A 15,536-nucleotide genomic window follows, 5' to 3' on the forward strand; every position below is an offset into this window, starting at 1 on the left:
CTAAAAAAGCTACACCAATAATTTATATGCAGAAAAGAAAAAAAAAAAAAGATGCTGATAACAACTGTTGAAGAGCAATAAGCAACTTGTAAGGAGTAAGATCTCACCTGAGGAAGTGGTAATGCAACACACAGGTCAAGTATAAAATTATGTCGAAGATAATGAAGAGCAATTCTCTTTGGTTGATCAACTAAATCCCCAGCACCCACCACTCTAGATTCAGGAGCCACATATGCCACCCTGAACTGCAGCAAATGATATGATTATATTGATAAGCAAAGTTCAATATAACTTATGCTTATGCGGGTTAGATATATGAAAAATGATTTTATTTCACATGGCTAATTGTCAGATTTACAAAGAGTGAATGATTCATATATACATATAATAGTAAAAATAGGCACAAGCTTTACCAAGCAAACTCTAAGCCTCCGAGGGCTTGTAGACTTCAAAACTCATATAAAAGAAAATGAGACAGGCAACATTTAAGGATGCAATTATTCTGATACAGGGAAGGAATAAAAATTCTGAGGGATCCAAAATGTTGATGTTCCATCTTTTAAATCCTGAAAAATAGACTATAACAAGCAACTAGTTCTTTACCCTCACGTAGGAAACACATGCTCATTTTTGCACGTGTTGATTAAATATACTAACACAAGAACTAGTAGCTGGCTGCTTTTTGTCAGTACTTCTTTGCAATCAGAGAATCTTTTCCATCAGAATAGCAAAGTCTTAAAACATTTCAGACCCAACTATAGTAATAATAACCAAGGGCAATTACCCAGTTATGTTCCAGCAATCTGGGGTCCTGGGAGGGGCATACTAAGGAGACCTAATGTTTGGCCCTTTTTTTTTCTCACAAAGCGGCTGGCATAGGACTCAAACCCCTCTATGTACTAATAAACAATTTTGTGAAAAAGAAGCATAATCATTGATCATAAGCAGAATTCCAACTTTGGTACTCATAATTTGACCACAAGATTGCACAATCAGTGAAATGTTAAAAAGATAACAGCTTTTAGAAGGAAAAAACATTAAATGAGCAAACTTTGAGCATTAAATATGTCAAATACTCATACATTTGCAACTTCATGAGATTTTGTGTTTTCACAATTGCATATATGAAGCATGCACATGGATATGGAATACAAATACAACATTACATGGATATGCCAATACAAGAAGTCTTGAAAGTGTAGGACATGATGTGGCTAGGATATGTCGAGAAATACATGTATTTTATACAAAAATACATGTATAACTATGTAGATATACGTCTACGTACATATATACGGATGTAAAAAAGTATCTATAAAGGATGGTATGCTATTGAAAATTCACAATAACATAGACCATACTTTATACAATAGTATCAACTTTACAAGCTCATAATTTAGTCATCCTTCACCATAGACCCCAGCCTATACTTCATGTTTTATCATTAACATCATAACCTCCAATATTAATATTAACCATTAAAAAGCTAATATTAAAAAAAAAGCACGCTCCCCCTCATTTTTGAAGGTATCGAGGTAGCATCTCAAGTGTATATGGGAAGTATCCAGAATATTATTTTTTAATTTTGAAAAATAGGATACTTAACACAAGTATATGACACATATCTGGGAAGTATCTAATGAGTCTCGATACCTGATATGTATCTAATATGGACACCACATGTGATTTGAAGTATCCTTGCTTCCTCAGATTGTATGTATTGGCATTTAAAACTCTATTAAGGCCAAATCAACTTGCAATATGCTAGTCAAAACATGGTAACCCTATTAATCATATGGTTGGTTTGGTCTCTTGATAGAAGTTCTTAATGATTGCAACTTTATTGTCTCATTCTATAGAAAGTAGGCTAGTGTAGGCTAGTATTTTTTTCTTCCCACCTCATCCAAGTTCCAAGTATCAGCATTGCTCAACTAAAAGAGAAAGGATAATTATGAAAAAAAATGCTAGTGAACTGAGACCAATATTATGACGGGATAGGCCTCTTCAAAAGCACCAAGTAGTTTCACCCAAGTAACTGACCTGAAGAAGCATGTGTATGAAGTAGATGAAATCAATTACACTTCTCACAACTGCAAATGATGTTGCCAAGGACCAGTCCATGATTATACACTTGTTGTCCTGCTCTTGAAAGGAAAAAATGGAAAGAAATATTATTATGTACCAAAAATGGACCAAAAAGATTCGAAAGGTTGGGTTCATGCATGAACATATCAGATGAAAGTCATAAAGCTTGATCATGCAAGTGATGCTTTAGATAATTTAGTCCTAAGAATTAAAAAACTGTTAAACAATATGTCATGTAAGCATGATATTTAAAACAATATAAAGCTAAACCAGAAAAATAAGGAATAGTCAATATTGAATATATCTCTTGTCAATATTTTTACAGGTAATATTAAAATGCAAATAAAAAATTAAACCTTGTACAAGGGTCTCCTTAAATATATTTTTTCAACCTAAAAAGAACTATATTCTATTTTAGATTGAATAAAATCTCAATTAAAAAATAAAAAAAAAACAACACGTTATTAAGCATATTATGCTACCTTCAAAGGAAAAGAAGAAAAGGAAGTGTAACAATCTTATATTTAACCTCAAGAGGTATATTATTTGCAAGAACGAGAATGCTTCATTGATATATGGTTCTTGCAAGCATTTCTATGCCCCCTTGCCATACATCATTCCCATTGCTGGTCCATTTTTCACCCACAATATTGATCAAAGTAGCGGGTCTGAGGAGGATGCATGACAGTAAGAAAAGCTTTAGCATATATCAGGATATTTGTTCTGAGTTTGTGGTAAACTGACATCAGGTAGCATTAGAAATGAACACACGTAAGAGTACAAGGAGTCGCACCAACAATAGAAAAGGTGCTAAGAAATCCTTTCAGATGGGTGGGCAATGTGCAGCATACACCAAAGACAGATTTAGCGAGGTGGGATCGCAACTATGGATCAAAAAGGAGGACCAAAAGACTAAGAAGATACTTGGATGAAAGTAGCTATGCTATCTATAAAAAAAGATGTGAAAGAATTTGGCATGGAATAAGAAAATAATGGCAAAATAATCCATATATGCATCAGTGGACCACATCAATGTAAAAGACCCCCAAGTAAATAACTTGAGATTCAATAATTATATATTTTAGTTGATAATTGAAAGGAGCTCTTGCTTCCATAGTTGTTCTTTCTATGTTGCATTAATGCAACTTCTAAGTTTACCCACTTCTGTGTCGATTCAGACAATTCTGGAAACTAGATCAAATTTAGTTAACTTTTGATCTGCACTACTAGTTGTCATTGGAATTCTGTACCATGAAAAATATAAAGAATGTAATGTATGAACCATCTCTTATATAATTTATGTATTTCCAGAAGGTATGAAGAAGTTAAAAGACAATGTACTTAACTGATTAACTAAAGAGACGAGAAAGAAGTCCAAATAACTGAACAGAAGAAGAACAAAAATTGCTCTTGATGACTCCTGCTGTTTCAATATTTCATAAAGTATCATGCCTATGTTCTGATATCATGATAATAAGCACTTGTATATATTCATATTGTATTGAGGCAAGCTGTGGATGTGTCATGATAAAAAGTTATCATGTTTCAAGTTTTTGAGTTTCTGCTAACAATGGAATAAAACACAAAACATACTATCATGAATGATACTTATTCTCTCCTTCATAATTTTGTTGGCACTGTGAAGACCCGAACTGAAGTCGGCAAGGAGTGCCGACTTCAGTTGGGTCATCGTGGTCTGCCCACGAAGACCACGCCGGCCGAACGGCCAGCGGGATCTCCGCCCCACCCCCCTCTTCCCTCTTCCCTCTCCCTCTCTCTCTCTCTCTCTCCCTCTTTCTCTCCTCTGAGAGCCTCATCCGAGCCCCATCCTTTTCCCCATCCCTCTAAAAAAAAAAAAAAAAAACTTGAGTTTTTCCCCTCATCTTCTTCCTTTTTTTTTAAAGGATCGCCGGAGCCACCGTCGCCGCCACCGCCGCCGGGTATCCTTTCGTCGACGACCGGAGGTGAGCAAGACAACATAGACCTATTTTTTTTGGATTTAAGGGGAGAGAAACGATGGGAATCAATGGGTTTTACTTCCCCTGTTTCGGGGAAGTTCCTTTTGGGAGATTCGGCCGGCCGACGGTGGCCGGCCGGGGTCAATCCGGCCGAAATGGGTTCGGCCGGAGGTGGGTGAACGGGGGCCGGGCTTCCAGCCCCGGTCTCCCTCTCTTTCCTCCCTTTTCTTCCTCTCTCTCTCCTTCTTCTCTTCTTCTTCCCGTTCGGTGCCGCCTGTGAAGGTGGGGTAACCGACGGCGGCTGGCCGAGCGCCGCCGTCGAGGACCACGGTCGACCGCCGAGGGCCGACCGGAACCACCAGGCACACCCCCCCCTCTTCTTCTTCTTCTTCTTCTTCTTCTTCTTCTTCTTTTCTTCTTTCTTCTTCCTGGGTGTATACCTTGCTTTGATTTCCGTTGCCTGTTTGGGTCTCAAACCAGACACAAACAGACCCTGATCCGATTGAACCATGGGATTTAGCCTGAACTTGAGTTGGGTAGTGTGGATCAGACCGTGAACCGGTTCCACCCATTTCTTGAATTGGGTTGGGTCTGAGTTTAAGTGAATGGGTTTTGTTATGGTCTGATCAGATCTGGTCTGGGTTGGGTTGGGGGTCTGTGTTGGGCTGAGTCGGGCCAAATTGGAACTGTGGGCTGGTTTGGGTTGGGCCCGAAATCTGATCCGGACCTGTTATCCGGTTTGGTTCAATTGGGCCTAATCTGTTTGGGCCACAATTGACTTGGGTTTAAAGGATCCTGATTTTAGGGTCTATGTTTGATCTTAGGGGCCCATTCTTAGATCCATGAACTTAGAAATTTAAGGGATTGGGAATAGTTTAAATTATGTTTCTTAGTTAATTAAATAATTAATGTTTGTGTTTTAATCAGGGGTTCGTGATATCAGTGGCAGGGATTTTTAAGCGAACCCAGGTAGGTAACCTTGCTTAAAGTATGATTTACATGTACTATGCATATGTGTGATTATTTCCAGCATATTAATATGTTTTATATTCTTGGCAGTATTATCATTTAGAAGCATGTTTTTGACTGTAAATCGATCATCTGAAAATCTATTATGCATATATATTGGTTTTGAAAACTTATGTTTATATTAAGTTTGATTGTTGGAATTTGTGGATGTGATTTTGGAGACCGCGTGACTATTGTCTAGGATTCCCGCCAATGGGGTGGAAACGTTGGCCCTGTCGACTTGTATGAGGAGCTAGTTCCGGCACTATGGGGTGTTTTGGCTCTGCGGAGCATGCTCTGAGGAGCAGAGATTGGGGCACCCTGGGGTGCAGCACTGCGGTGCAGGGCTCCATTTGGAGCAGAGTGTTGACACTTCGGTGTGACCATGCCACTGGGTGATGTGGCCGTAGTCATGCGGTTGAGTTATTTTGAGTCTCGGATTGGGTTTACAGATTATTGTGTGGATTTTTGGATTTATGTGTTTAGCTGCTTTTATATGCATTATGACATGTTATATGATGACTTTATTGCATGATGTCGCCTACTGAGCTGTTAGCTCACTCCTACCATTTACATTTTTGCAGGTGATGATATATGATTATGGGGAGCCTTGCACGCCCGTGCGGTCCGCCGTGCGGGTGTGCGGCGTCTGGCGCGTCCCGGGCCTAAGTTCGGGTTCGGGGCGTGACAGATTTAGTGGTATCAGAGCTTAAGGTTAAGGTATCCTAGGGTTTATGTTTAGGTGAGTATCAGTGGAGAATTATGATAGAAAAACTATCAGAGATTTGGTTTATAATCACTTGAGATTGTAACAAGAATGATATTATAATCTAAGGTTTAAGACCACTAGGGACTGTGGCCTTAGTGGCATTAAAGTTTGAGGTTTAAGCTTATTGGAAAATGTGACCAGTTGGAATCTGAGCATATGTTTAAGATCACTAGGGATCGTGACAGAAATATATCATAGCTTAAGGTTATGATAATTTGAGACATGATAATTAAATTCAGTGCTTAAGGTGTGAGATCACTGGGCATTGTGATAAAATGTATGCATCGGATTTGGTTTTCGATGAGTGTGGAAGGAAAGTATAAATTGTCTTTGATCATGATAAGAGAGGGTAGACCTAAGGCATGTATAGGAAGGTTAGCCTTGGCATACTAGTTATATCATGTTTAGATGTTGTGTAAGTGATCTGAAAGTTCAAACATGATATGGGTGCAGATGTAATAGTACTTTTGGTTTTGTTGGTAATTATTAGAGTAGAGTTTGTGCATGGATCTATTATAGCATTGGAGTGAGCTAAGAACGATTTTTCATAATATTAAAGCAAATTGTTCTTCGAGGTTAAATCTGTATATGAAATTATATTTGGTATTGACATGTTTGGATATTTTAAATAGATGTATTTCTATTGGTGGGTTAAATTTTTAGGGCTAGTAAGCAAATTGGTGGAGAATTCTAATTACTTGAATTTGTATATTCGGATTGGGCTCCTGAATTTTCTTATAATTGTTGGAGACTATTGGATGTGTTAATTTGAACTCAAGTCTCGGTTTATGATCTAACTAGAAATTTTTGTCATTGTAAAATACAAAATTGAGTAGAAATTTCGATTTTAAGAAGCTTATGTGAGTTATTATGTGTAGCATTGATCATAGACATTAAGAATTTTGGTGAAAAAGAATTTGGAGGTTGATAGGGTTAATTCCTACTCATAGGGATATTGGCTCAACAGTTCTAACCCATTGAATTTGAAGTAAATTCTGTTGGAAGGAAAATCAATGTAGATTTTCTGATTAAATTGCTAAAGGAATACAAGAATTACCCCTTTAAATTAAACCTAGATATTTTTGGATTCTAAGAAGGTTGTGGAGATCACGTAGTGACCTTAAACTTGACTAAAGGATTGGGGGTTAGTTATGGTAAGTATACTCTATATAAATTGAGGACAAAAAGATCTAGAGGTTTTGCTCTAGTTCTACTTGAAAATTTGAAATTTGGAGTTTCTTAGTCTTAATGCAAAGTGATACTTTAGTCAGAAATCATTTGTGACTTTAAAGAATTAAATGAATTAAATCAGAGTGTGCAGCGGAAGTCTGGTGGTTTGACTTATTTTGAAACTGGTTAAGATCATTAATATTTGATCTAAAAGGCATTATGATGAAATACTTGAGTTAGTTTCAGGAGAATGTTGTTGATTCTATGGATGATCTAAAGGTAGCTCTGTAATTTTCACCAGTGGATCTTCTATTGTTGACAACTTTTGGGAGAATCTTGGGCATGTTAAATTTAGCATTTACGATTGATGATTCCTTGGTTGGTCTTAGACTTGGAATGTTTTAACATGGATCTCTTATTTGTTGGAATGATGTGGGAGAAAGAAAAGAAAAAAGAAAAATGATTATAGAATATTAAGAGTATTTGATACTAAAGATTTCTCCTATTTCTGTCAAGCCAATTATGATCTCTGGGTAGAATCAAGAGAAATTAATTTGTTTGGGATATAATTATGGCATTTTAATCCAAGGTTGGGAGTTTGGAATTCTTTTGAAGGAGATCAAAAGAACTTACTACGTGTGGTAAATAGGAAGGACCAAGTTTTGAGGAGGCGCACGATTCCTTATGTAAAGGTGCAGTGGAGCAATCACAGTAAGAGAGAAGCCACCTGGGAGCTGGAGGAGGAGATGAGAGAGAAGTTCCCTGCCTTGTTCTTGGATTGAGGTATGTTTTAATTTCGAGGACGAAATTTCTTTTTAGTTGGTTAGAGTGTGAAGACCCGAACTGAAGTCGGCAAGGAGTGCCGACTTCAATTGGGTCATCGTGGTCTGCCCACGAAGACCACGCCGGCCGAACGGCCAGCGGGATCTCCGCCCCACCCCCCTCTTCCCTCTTCCCTCTCCCTCTCTCTCTCTCTCTCCCTCTTTCTCTCCTCTGAGAGCCTCATCCGAGCCCCATCCTTTTCCCCATCCCTCTAAAAAAAAAAAAAAAAACTTGAGTTTTTCCCCTCATCTTCTTCCTTTTTTTTTAAAGGATCGCCGGAGCCACCGTCGCCGCCGCCGGGTATCCTTTCGTCGACGACCGGAGGTGAGCAAGACAACATAGACCTATTTTTTTTGGATTTAAGGGGAGAGAAACGATGGGAATCAATGGGTTTTACTTCCCCTGTTTCGGGGAAGTTCCTTTTGGGAGATTCGGCCGGCCGACGGTGGCCGGCCGGGGTCAATCCGGCCGAAATGGGTTCGGCCGGAGGTGGGTGAACGGGGGCCGGGCTTCCAGCCCCGGTCTCCCTCTCTTTCCTCCCTTTTCTTCCTCTCTCTCTCCTTCTTCTCTTCTTCTTCCCGTTCGGTGCCGCCTGTGAAGGTGGGGTAACCGACGGCGGCTGGCCGAGCGCCGCCGTCGAGGACCACGGTCGACCGCCGAAGGCCGACCGGAACCACCAGGCACACCACCCCCCCTCTTCTTCTTCTTCTTCTTCTTCTTCTTCTTCTTTTCTTCTTTCTTCTTCCTGGGTGTATACCTTGCTTTGATTTCCGTTGCCTGTTTGGGTCTCAAACCAGACACAAACAGACCCTGATCCGATTGAACCATGGGATTTAGCCTGAACTTGAGTTGGGTAGTGTGGATCAGACCGTGAACCGGTTCCACCCATTTCTTGAATTGGGTTGGGTCTGAGTTTAAGTGAATGGGTTTTGTTATGGTCTGATCAGATCTGGTCTGGGTTGGGTTGGGGGTCTGTGTTGGGCTGAGTCGGGCCAAATTGGAACTGTGGGCTGGTTTGGGTTGGGCCCGAAATCTGATCCGGACCTGTTATCCGGTTTGGTTCAATTGGGCCTAATCTGTTTGGGCCACAATTGACTTGGGTTTAAAGGATCCTGATTTTAGGGTCTATGTTTGATCTTAGGGGCCCATTCTTAGATCCATGAACTTAGAAATTTAAGGGATTGGGAATAGTTTAAATTATGTTTCTTAGTTAATTAAATAATTAATGTTTGTGTTTTAATCAGGGGTTCGTGATATCAGTGGCAGGGATTTTTAAGCGAACCCAGGTAGGTAACCTTGCTTAAAGTATGATTTACATGTACTATGCATATGTGTGATTATTTCCAGCATATTAATATGTTTTATATTCTTGGCAGTATTATCATTTAGAAGCATGTTTTTGACTGTAAATTGATCATCTGAAAATCTATTATGCATATATATTGGTTTTGAAAACTTATGTTTATATTAAGTTTGATTGTTGGAATTTGTGGATGTGATTTTGGAGACCGCGTGACTATTGTCTAGGATTCCCGCCAATGGGGTGGAAACGTTGGCCCTGTCGACTTGTATGAGGAGCTAGTTCCGGCACTATGGGGTGTTTTGGCTCTGCGGAGCATGCTCTGAGGAGCAGAGATTGGGGCACCCTGGGGTGCAGCACTGCGGTGCAGGGCTCCATTTGGAGCAGAGTGTTGACACTTCGGTGTGACCATGCCACTGGGTGATGTGGCCGTAGTCATGCGGTTTGATCTGTGGATTATGTTATGCGTGATATGATAAACTGAGATGGTATATATATATATTACTTGAGTATCGGATTGGTTTGCGGATCATCATATTTATTTGTGCACATGACCTGTAGTTATATTGCATATGCTTTAATACATGTTATCGTGACTTTATGCATGTTGTTACCTACTGAGCTGTTGTAGCTCATACCTGTTTTTGACATAATTGCAGGAGATGATTGATAGGGGATTCGGGAGGAGAGGACTTATGACATTGGACATAGATAGATTTAGATTCATTTTGTCATAAGTAATTGATCTTGTAAATAAATGTTACCAACTTTATTTGAGACATTTGAAATTGAATTATTGATTTGATTATCATAAATGATAGATTTTTAGTATTGATATTGTGATCTGATGTTGTGACTTGAGTGTCTGATTATTCAGCCTTGCACGCCCGTGCGGTCCGCCGTGCGGGTGTGCGGCGTCTGGCGCGTCCCGGGCCTAAGTTCGGGTTCGGGGCGTGACAGGCACGAAATAATATGCATATACGAAGGATGTTGTCTCAAATCATTGATGCATATAAGTAAATCTGATTAATCCAAATGATTTTAGTGAACTATAAGAAATATGCTAACATACAACCAATTTCTGCTTAGAAAAGAATGAAACATGAGAATTGAAGCTCACCAATTACAAGACTAATTTAATGCATGAGCATAGCATAAAATTACATAATTAAGCTTAAAACAAAAAAGAAATCGTTTGATGGAACCAGGATGTACTCCCTAGATGTAGAAAAAAGCAAATGCATACCATTTGTATAGAGGGAAGCAAGAAAAATATTGGATCAAATACAACCATCACCAGGCAACAAATAAAAATAAATTGGTTCCATTGTTGGATAACCCTGGTATGTGGATTCATGATTGGAAAATATGAATTAAAACAAGAAGTAATTTTCCTTGCCCCTCCTTCAGCATCCCCATATAGAATTTCATGAAGCTGCACAAGAAAAGAAACAAAGAGAAAGTAAAACACAAATTTAACTAATAATACATGAAAGCTTAGATAATTTATGCTATATAAAGTCATCCATAGTGATATTGAATCCTTCACAGACATTTTTCTTTTAAATTTTAACTAGAAATAATCTAAGAAGAGCAGTATGATCGACCAAAAAAGCTAAGGAGTGATGCAAAACTCGTTAAACTAAGACAAAAATGTGCTTCAGAGTATTAGCATAAATTTCTTTGATCAATGCTTGATTGGAAAACGAGATAATAGATGATTTGGTCAGTTCAATGCCCTTCCCTCCTTAATTTTAATTGAAAAAATTCTGCCATCTTTGCTTATATGCACTGCATGCCTGTATAATGCCATTTTCATGTAACAGTAGTAGAATCCTGGTTCAACAACAATCAAGTACTCTACTTAAACCAGTGAAAGCTCATGTCCGCACTTTAAGGTGAAAGTCAACCTTAAGGCCGTGGTAATTGGTTAACATAACTCCCAGTCATTTCCTTGATAAAATAAGTAGTCTATGATATCCATTCAACATCTAATTATAAATTTTAAACACATGTTACTCATCATAATGGTTGCATAGGTTTCCATGCACAAAAGGAGAGTTTCTGAGGGAAAGAAATGCACCTTGCTATCAAGATGAATTGAACCTCGGAGATGATCCCATTTCACTTTATAAGCTGCTGGACAATTAATGCAATCAGGATTGCTGCATAACGCCAAGCTCCCAGATTTTGGCAGATGCTCATTCCTTCCTTCATGGTTACCATCTGACCGGTTCTTCCGAGCAGTTTCTTCAGGCATTACTGCTGGTAAGTTTTGTTGTTTGCCAAACTTAGAGCCAGAAACCTTATCAAGCTTCTGCTTGCCACATAGAGGGATGCTTAAAGGTACAAATTGTGTTGTCCTCTTGCTACACGGATGACCAGTATGAGACACAAAGTCATCTTCATTTTCATAGGATGAACTTGCTGGCTTAGACATGGATGCACTCCCAGCAGTTGAATTTTGATATTCACCTTCTCTGTTTGAAGGCATGGGAATTTGAAATTTGACCCAAACCAGATACTTCTCAAGAGCTGGCCTTGGATAAGAGGATTTTGAAATGCATGTGAGCAAAATGACAACGACAACAACAACAAAGATGAAAAAAAAAAGAGAAAAATTACCTTGAATTACTCATCAGTTTGATCAAAAATGTTCCTCGATACTTGAGAGTATTAATGAAAATAAGAAATTATTAGCAAATAAGAAATGAATATGTATATAATTATTTTCCATCTAAAAAAAAATTCATAATCTATTTGATGTACAAAATTAAAATTTTCATGAGATAAAATATGAGCGAATTCAATAGAAAGGACCCTAAGCAGGTTTGCAACTATGATAATTTGGTCAAAAACCACAGTTCCCAAAGCTTGTTTCTACCATATGGAGCTAGCTTTGTGAACTTGATTCACCAGCATTCTTTTAAATAACCTGGACAAAAACAGAAAGATAGAACTGAATATTTTTTTTGCAAGAACTAATCTTTTTCCAAAAACAAATTTAGAACCATGTAACAATTCTAATGTTCATTTAAACAAGAGGATTTAAAGAAATATTTATTTGAAATCTTAAACTATGAGTGGATTCCCAAATCATGTCGGCCAGTGCTAAAGTGATTGGGCTTGGATGGAAGTTACAGGCACAAATTAAAGAAACTTTAAGCACTAATTAAAGGAACCTGCCCTGATGAAGAGCATGATTCCAACAGAAATGAATTAAGCAACTTTTCGGGCAAGGCATGTTGGTCATTAACCCACAGTTGCAATATGACAACTAAAATTTTTGAATGTTATTAATTCTAATAGATTGTCAAGAAAATGGCGAGCTCATTCACAATAAAAATACGACATATCACATTGTACTTCATATCGCGTGCAAAATGACGCCGGTTCGTTATCTTAAATTATATGCTAACAAGCTTCAGGCCTAACTATATATTTCAAAGATGTTTGCAGATTTATTAGTTTTCATGGGCTGATCCACCTTCTAAATCACAATAACAGGAGCCTTCTTATTCATTTAAAAATTTATAGCATATACCAAACTTTGGAATTTTGAACCAAAAAAAACCTTGATCAGGATGTGTATCACACATATATATGGTTTCACTATAGTAAACCTCCCAGAAAAGGGGAATTTCTAATCTGTCACAGGTGATGCAACCCCATCTTTAAAAATGGGTTTGGTTATTACAGTCAATAGTAGACGCAAAGCTACCAGAGAATAATTTTTCTTTTAAGATTTCAGACTAAAAATAGTAATCCCGAAAGAGATGATAAATATGAAACCACAGAGAATAAATTTCAAGATCTTAGCCTGGCGCAGAATTCCTGAAAAAAAACTAAAAGATTAAAAAAACCCATAGTTTGCAAGAAAACATTGTAGCATTTCCTAGAAGAGAAAAAGAATGAAAGAATCTCAAAAAATATTAAAGATTTCACAAGAAAGCATTTTTAAAGAAGAAGCCAAGAAACTCTCGTAAAATTAAAGATTTCATGCCAAAGATAGATATAGAATTCCCGAAAAACGTAAACGGAACCCCAAAATTTACATGAAAATGATGTCACAAAAGAAGCCAAGATTCCAGACAAGACTCTCATATTAAAATTCCACAAAAGGGAAAAGAACAAAAAAAGATCCTACAGCTCGCAAGAAAACGATGTTGAACAAGACAAGAAACAAAAATAGTAGCAAAAAATTGGCGACAACGCGAACGAGAACCAGCGCTCGAGAATGTTCGCATGAAAACAGAGAAGGAATTCTTTATACACCAAAAATTTCCCAAGAAAACGTTGTACAAACTTCAAAGAACATGCCAAGACACAAATACTAAAGAAATTGGGGAAGAGGAGAACCTCGTCGCTAGTGAGCCGTCTTCTTCACATGAGAGAGCGAGAAGGAGAGGGAGAGAGCGTTTTGCCTCCAATTCAAAGTTCGAGAGTGACTTCGCATGCAAGCCACCCCTCAAATAAAATTTAAGAAATAAAATGTTTTACATAAACACCCTTCTAAATATTAAATTTTGCATGAATATGTTTTCCAAAATTCATAGTTATATAGCATATCCTCGTAAAACACTTATTTTGCTATTCTACCCCTTTTTATCCTTATTTTTGCATATATACCCATGCCATCAAGGCTGCAAATGGGTCGAATCGACCTGAGACCCGATCCGACCCGACCCACGTAGACCCGACCCGATCCGAATTTTAGGACCTGCGGATCCGGATCGGATCCTAAAATTGGACTGAATCATTTTTTGGGTCGGATCTGGGTTCACCGAACGGATCCGATCCGATCCGTTCTTTTTTTTTTTTTTTTTGTGGGTCGTGATACTATTGGTCTGTGAGGATCCTCTCTCGGTCTATTACACTATTGATACCTCTGGTGTCTCGGTAGCAGGCTTTTTTTTCTTTTTTTCCTTCTGTTTTTTGGTTTCTGTTTTTTTTAACTTTTGCAGGGAGGAAGTGAGGGAACATCGAACTGAATATGGGTCATGTGCCAGTTTTCTGCAATGGAATTGGATTTTGGAAGAAGGTCTGGGATTTTTTTTGTCCTCGTGAGAGGGGAGCCGGGAGACACCAAGTTCCGGCCAATCAGTCATATGGACAAAAAATAGTGTGATATGAAATTTGGCTTGTAGACCGACTTAGTCAGGGGCCATCTGTTCTGACTGGAGGTCAATTGCAAGTCTTTCAAGAGTCATGGGTCACCCAGCACCTCATAATTATGATATGACCAAATTAGATTTGCCCAAATCCTTTTCCAAAAGTATAAAAAAAATGGAATCTGATTTGGATCCGAACCCGACTCGGATCCGGATCCCGACCCGAACTCGACTCGGATCCGACCCGACCCGAACTCGACTCGGATCCGACCCGACCCGAACTCGACTCGGATCCGACCCGATCCGATCCGATCTTCAACCGGATCGGATCTGGATCCAAAATTAAAATCCGAACAAAAAACCGGGTCGGATCGAGGTCACCCAAGACTCGATCCGACCCGTTTGCACCCCTAATGCCATCTAACACCATTAAAAAATAAACAGTTTTAAATTAAAATGACCAAAATATTCTTAATGGATAGATGTACAAAAAAAAATAAAAATTAATAAAGCGATCGTGTTGGAGGACAAATAAATAATTTCAAAATTTTATTTTATTTTTAATTAAAATAAATATGGTTTTTATTAACGGTGTTAGAACTGTTCTATTGTGCAAAAACAGTATTCTACAAAAATATAAAAATAAGTATAAATTTTAAGAAGGTATTTATATAAATTTAATTTTTTAGAAAAATATCTATACAAAAATAAAATTCTAAAAAATAATATCAATGATAAAATTCTAAAAAATAATATCAATGACAGAGTGGACTTGACAAAGCCATTAACGCTTTCTTCTCTTGGATAGAAACCATCGGGAGTGGGGGTCCCATGTGGGGTTATTTTTCCGAAAAGGGGAAATTGTTTTTGTTGTAAAGATTTCTTTTGTCTGAGGATCATTAGGCAGAACCTCAATATTTCAAATGTTATGTAGTATAATGAGGAATAAAAGGTTCACATAAAGATTTACTCAGGGTGAGATTTCACGGTGACTTTAGCATTTTTGGTTAAGAAAAAAGGAATGTGATAATTACTGAATCTTTTCTTTAATCACTGTATCTTCCATTTAGATTTTTATACTTTTTTATCTAGTATGGACTCTACTGTTGTTAAGTAAGTTTGCATTTTTGAAAGATTTACATAAACTTTTCATATCACTTTTGCAATTACTGAATCTTTCTTTGATCACTACATTTATGCATGTCTCGTTTACTTACATTTTTTTTCTTTTACACTGCTATAGCAATTATTGCATGAGATATTTGGATTTGTCACCCAAGCCAAATGGGAAAGTAGTAAAATTTCTCTCATCC

General features: G+C 37.9%; 1 protein-coding gene across 8 annotated transcripts in view; it reads right to left on the bottom strand.

Moving 5' to 3' along the window:
• Window positions 1-13,564, bottom strand: part of LOC103713720 (putative cyclic nucleotide-gated ion channel 20, chloroplastic) — a 30,264-nt gene extending 16,700 nt beyond the window's left edge. For 3 of the 8 annotated variants that reach the window (XM_039127117.3, XM_039127118.3, XM_088701766.2), the window contains exons 1-6: window positions 13,472-13,555; window positions 11,738-11,778; window positions 11,196-11,647; window positions 10,359-10,547; window positions 2,041-2,139; window positions 108-245 (exon numbers count right to left, since the gene is read on the bottom strand). In XM_039127117.3, the coding sequence (XP_038983045.3) occupies window positions 108-245; window positions 2,041-2,139; window positions 10,359-10,547; window positions 11,196-11,606 (837 nt within the window). In that variant the 5' untranslated portion in view covers window positions 11,607-11,647; window positions 11,738-11,778; window positions 13,472-13,555. Of the gene's footprint in view, window positions 1-107; window positions 246-2,040; window positions 3,723-10,070; window positions 10,548-11,195; window positions 11,648-11,737; window positions 11,779-13,471 lie in introns of all 8 variants that reach the window. The other 5 variants (XM_039127116.3, XM_088701767.2, XM_039127114.3 and 2 more) reach the window with 4 other exon arrangements.
• Between the last annotated feature and the right edge of the window lie 1,972 nt (window positions 13,565-15,536).

Source organism: Phoenix dactylifera, chromosome 7, assembly GCF_051530095.1.
Source record: "Phoenix dactylifera cultivar Ajwa chromosome 7, Ajwa_hap1_PhDact_Kaust_v1.1, whole genome shotgun sequence".
NCBI lineage: Eukaryota > Viridiplantae > Streptophyta > Magnoliopsida > Arecales > Arecaceae > Phoenix > Phoenix dactylifera.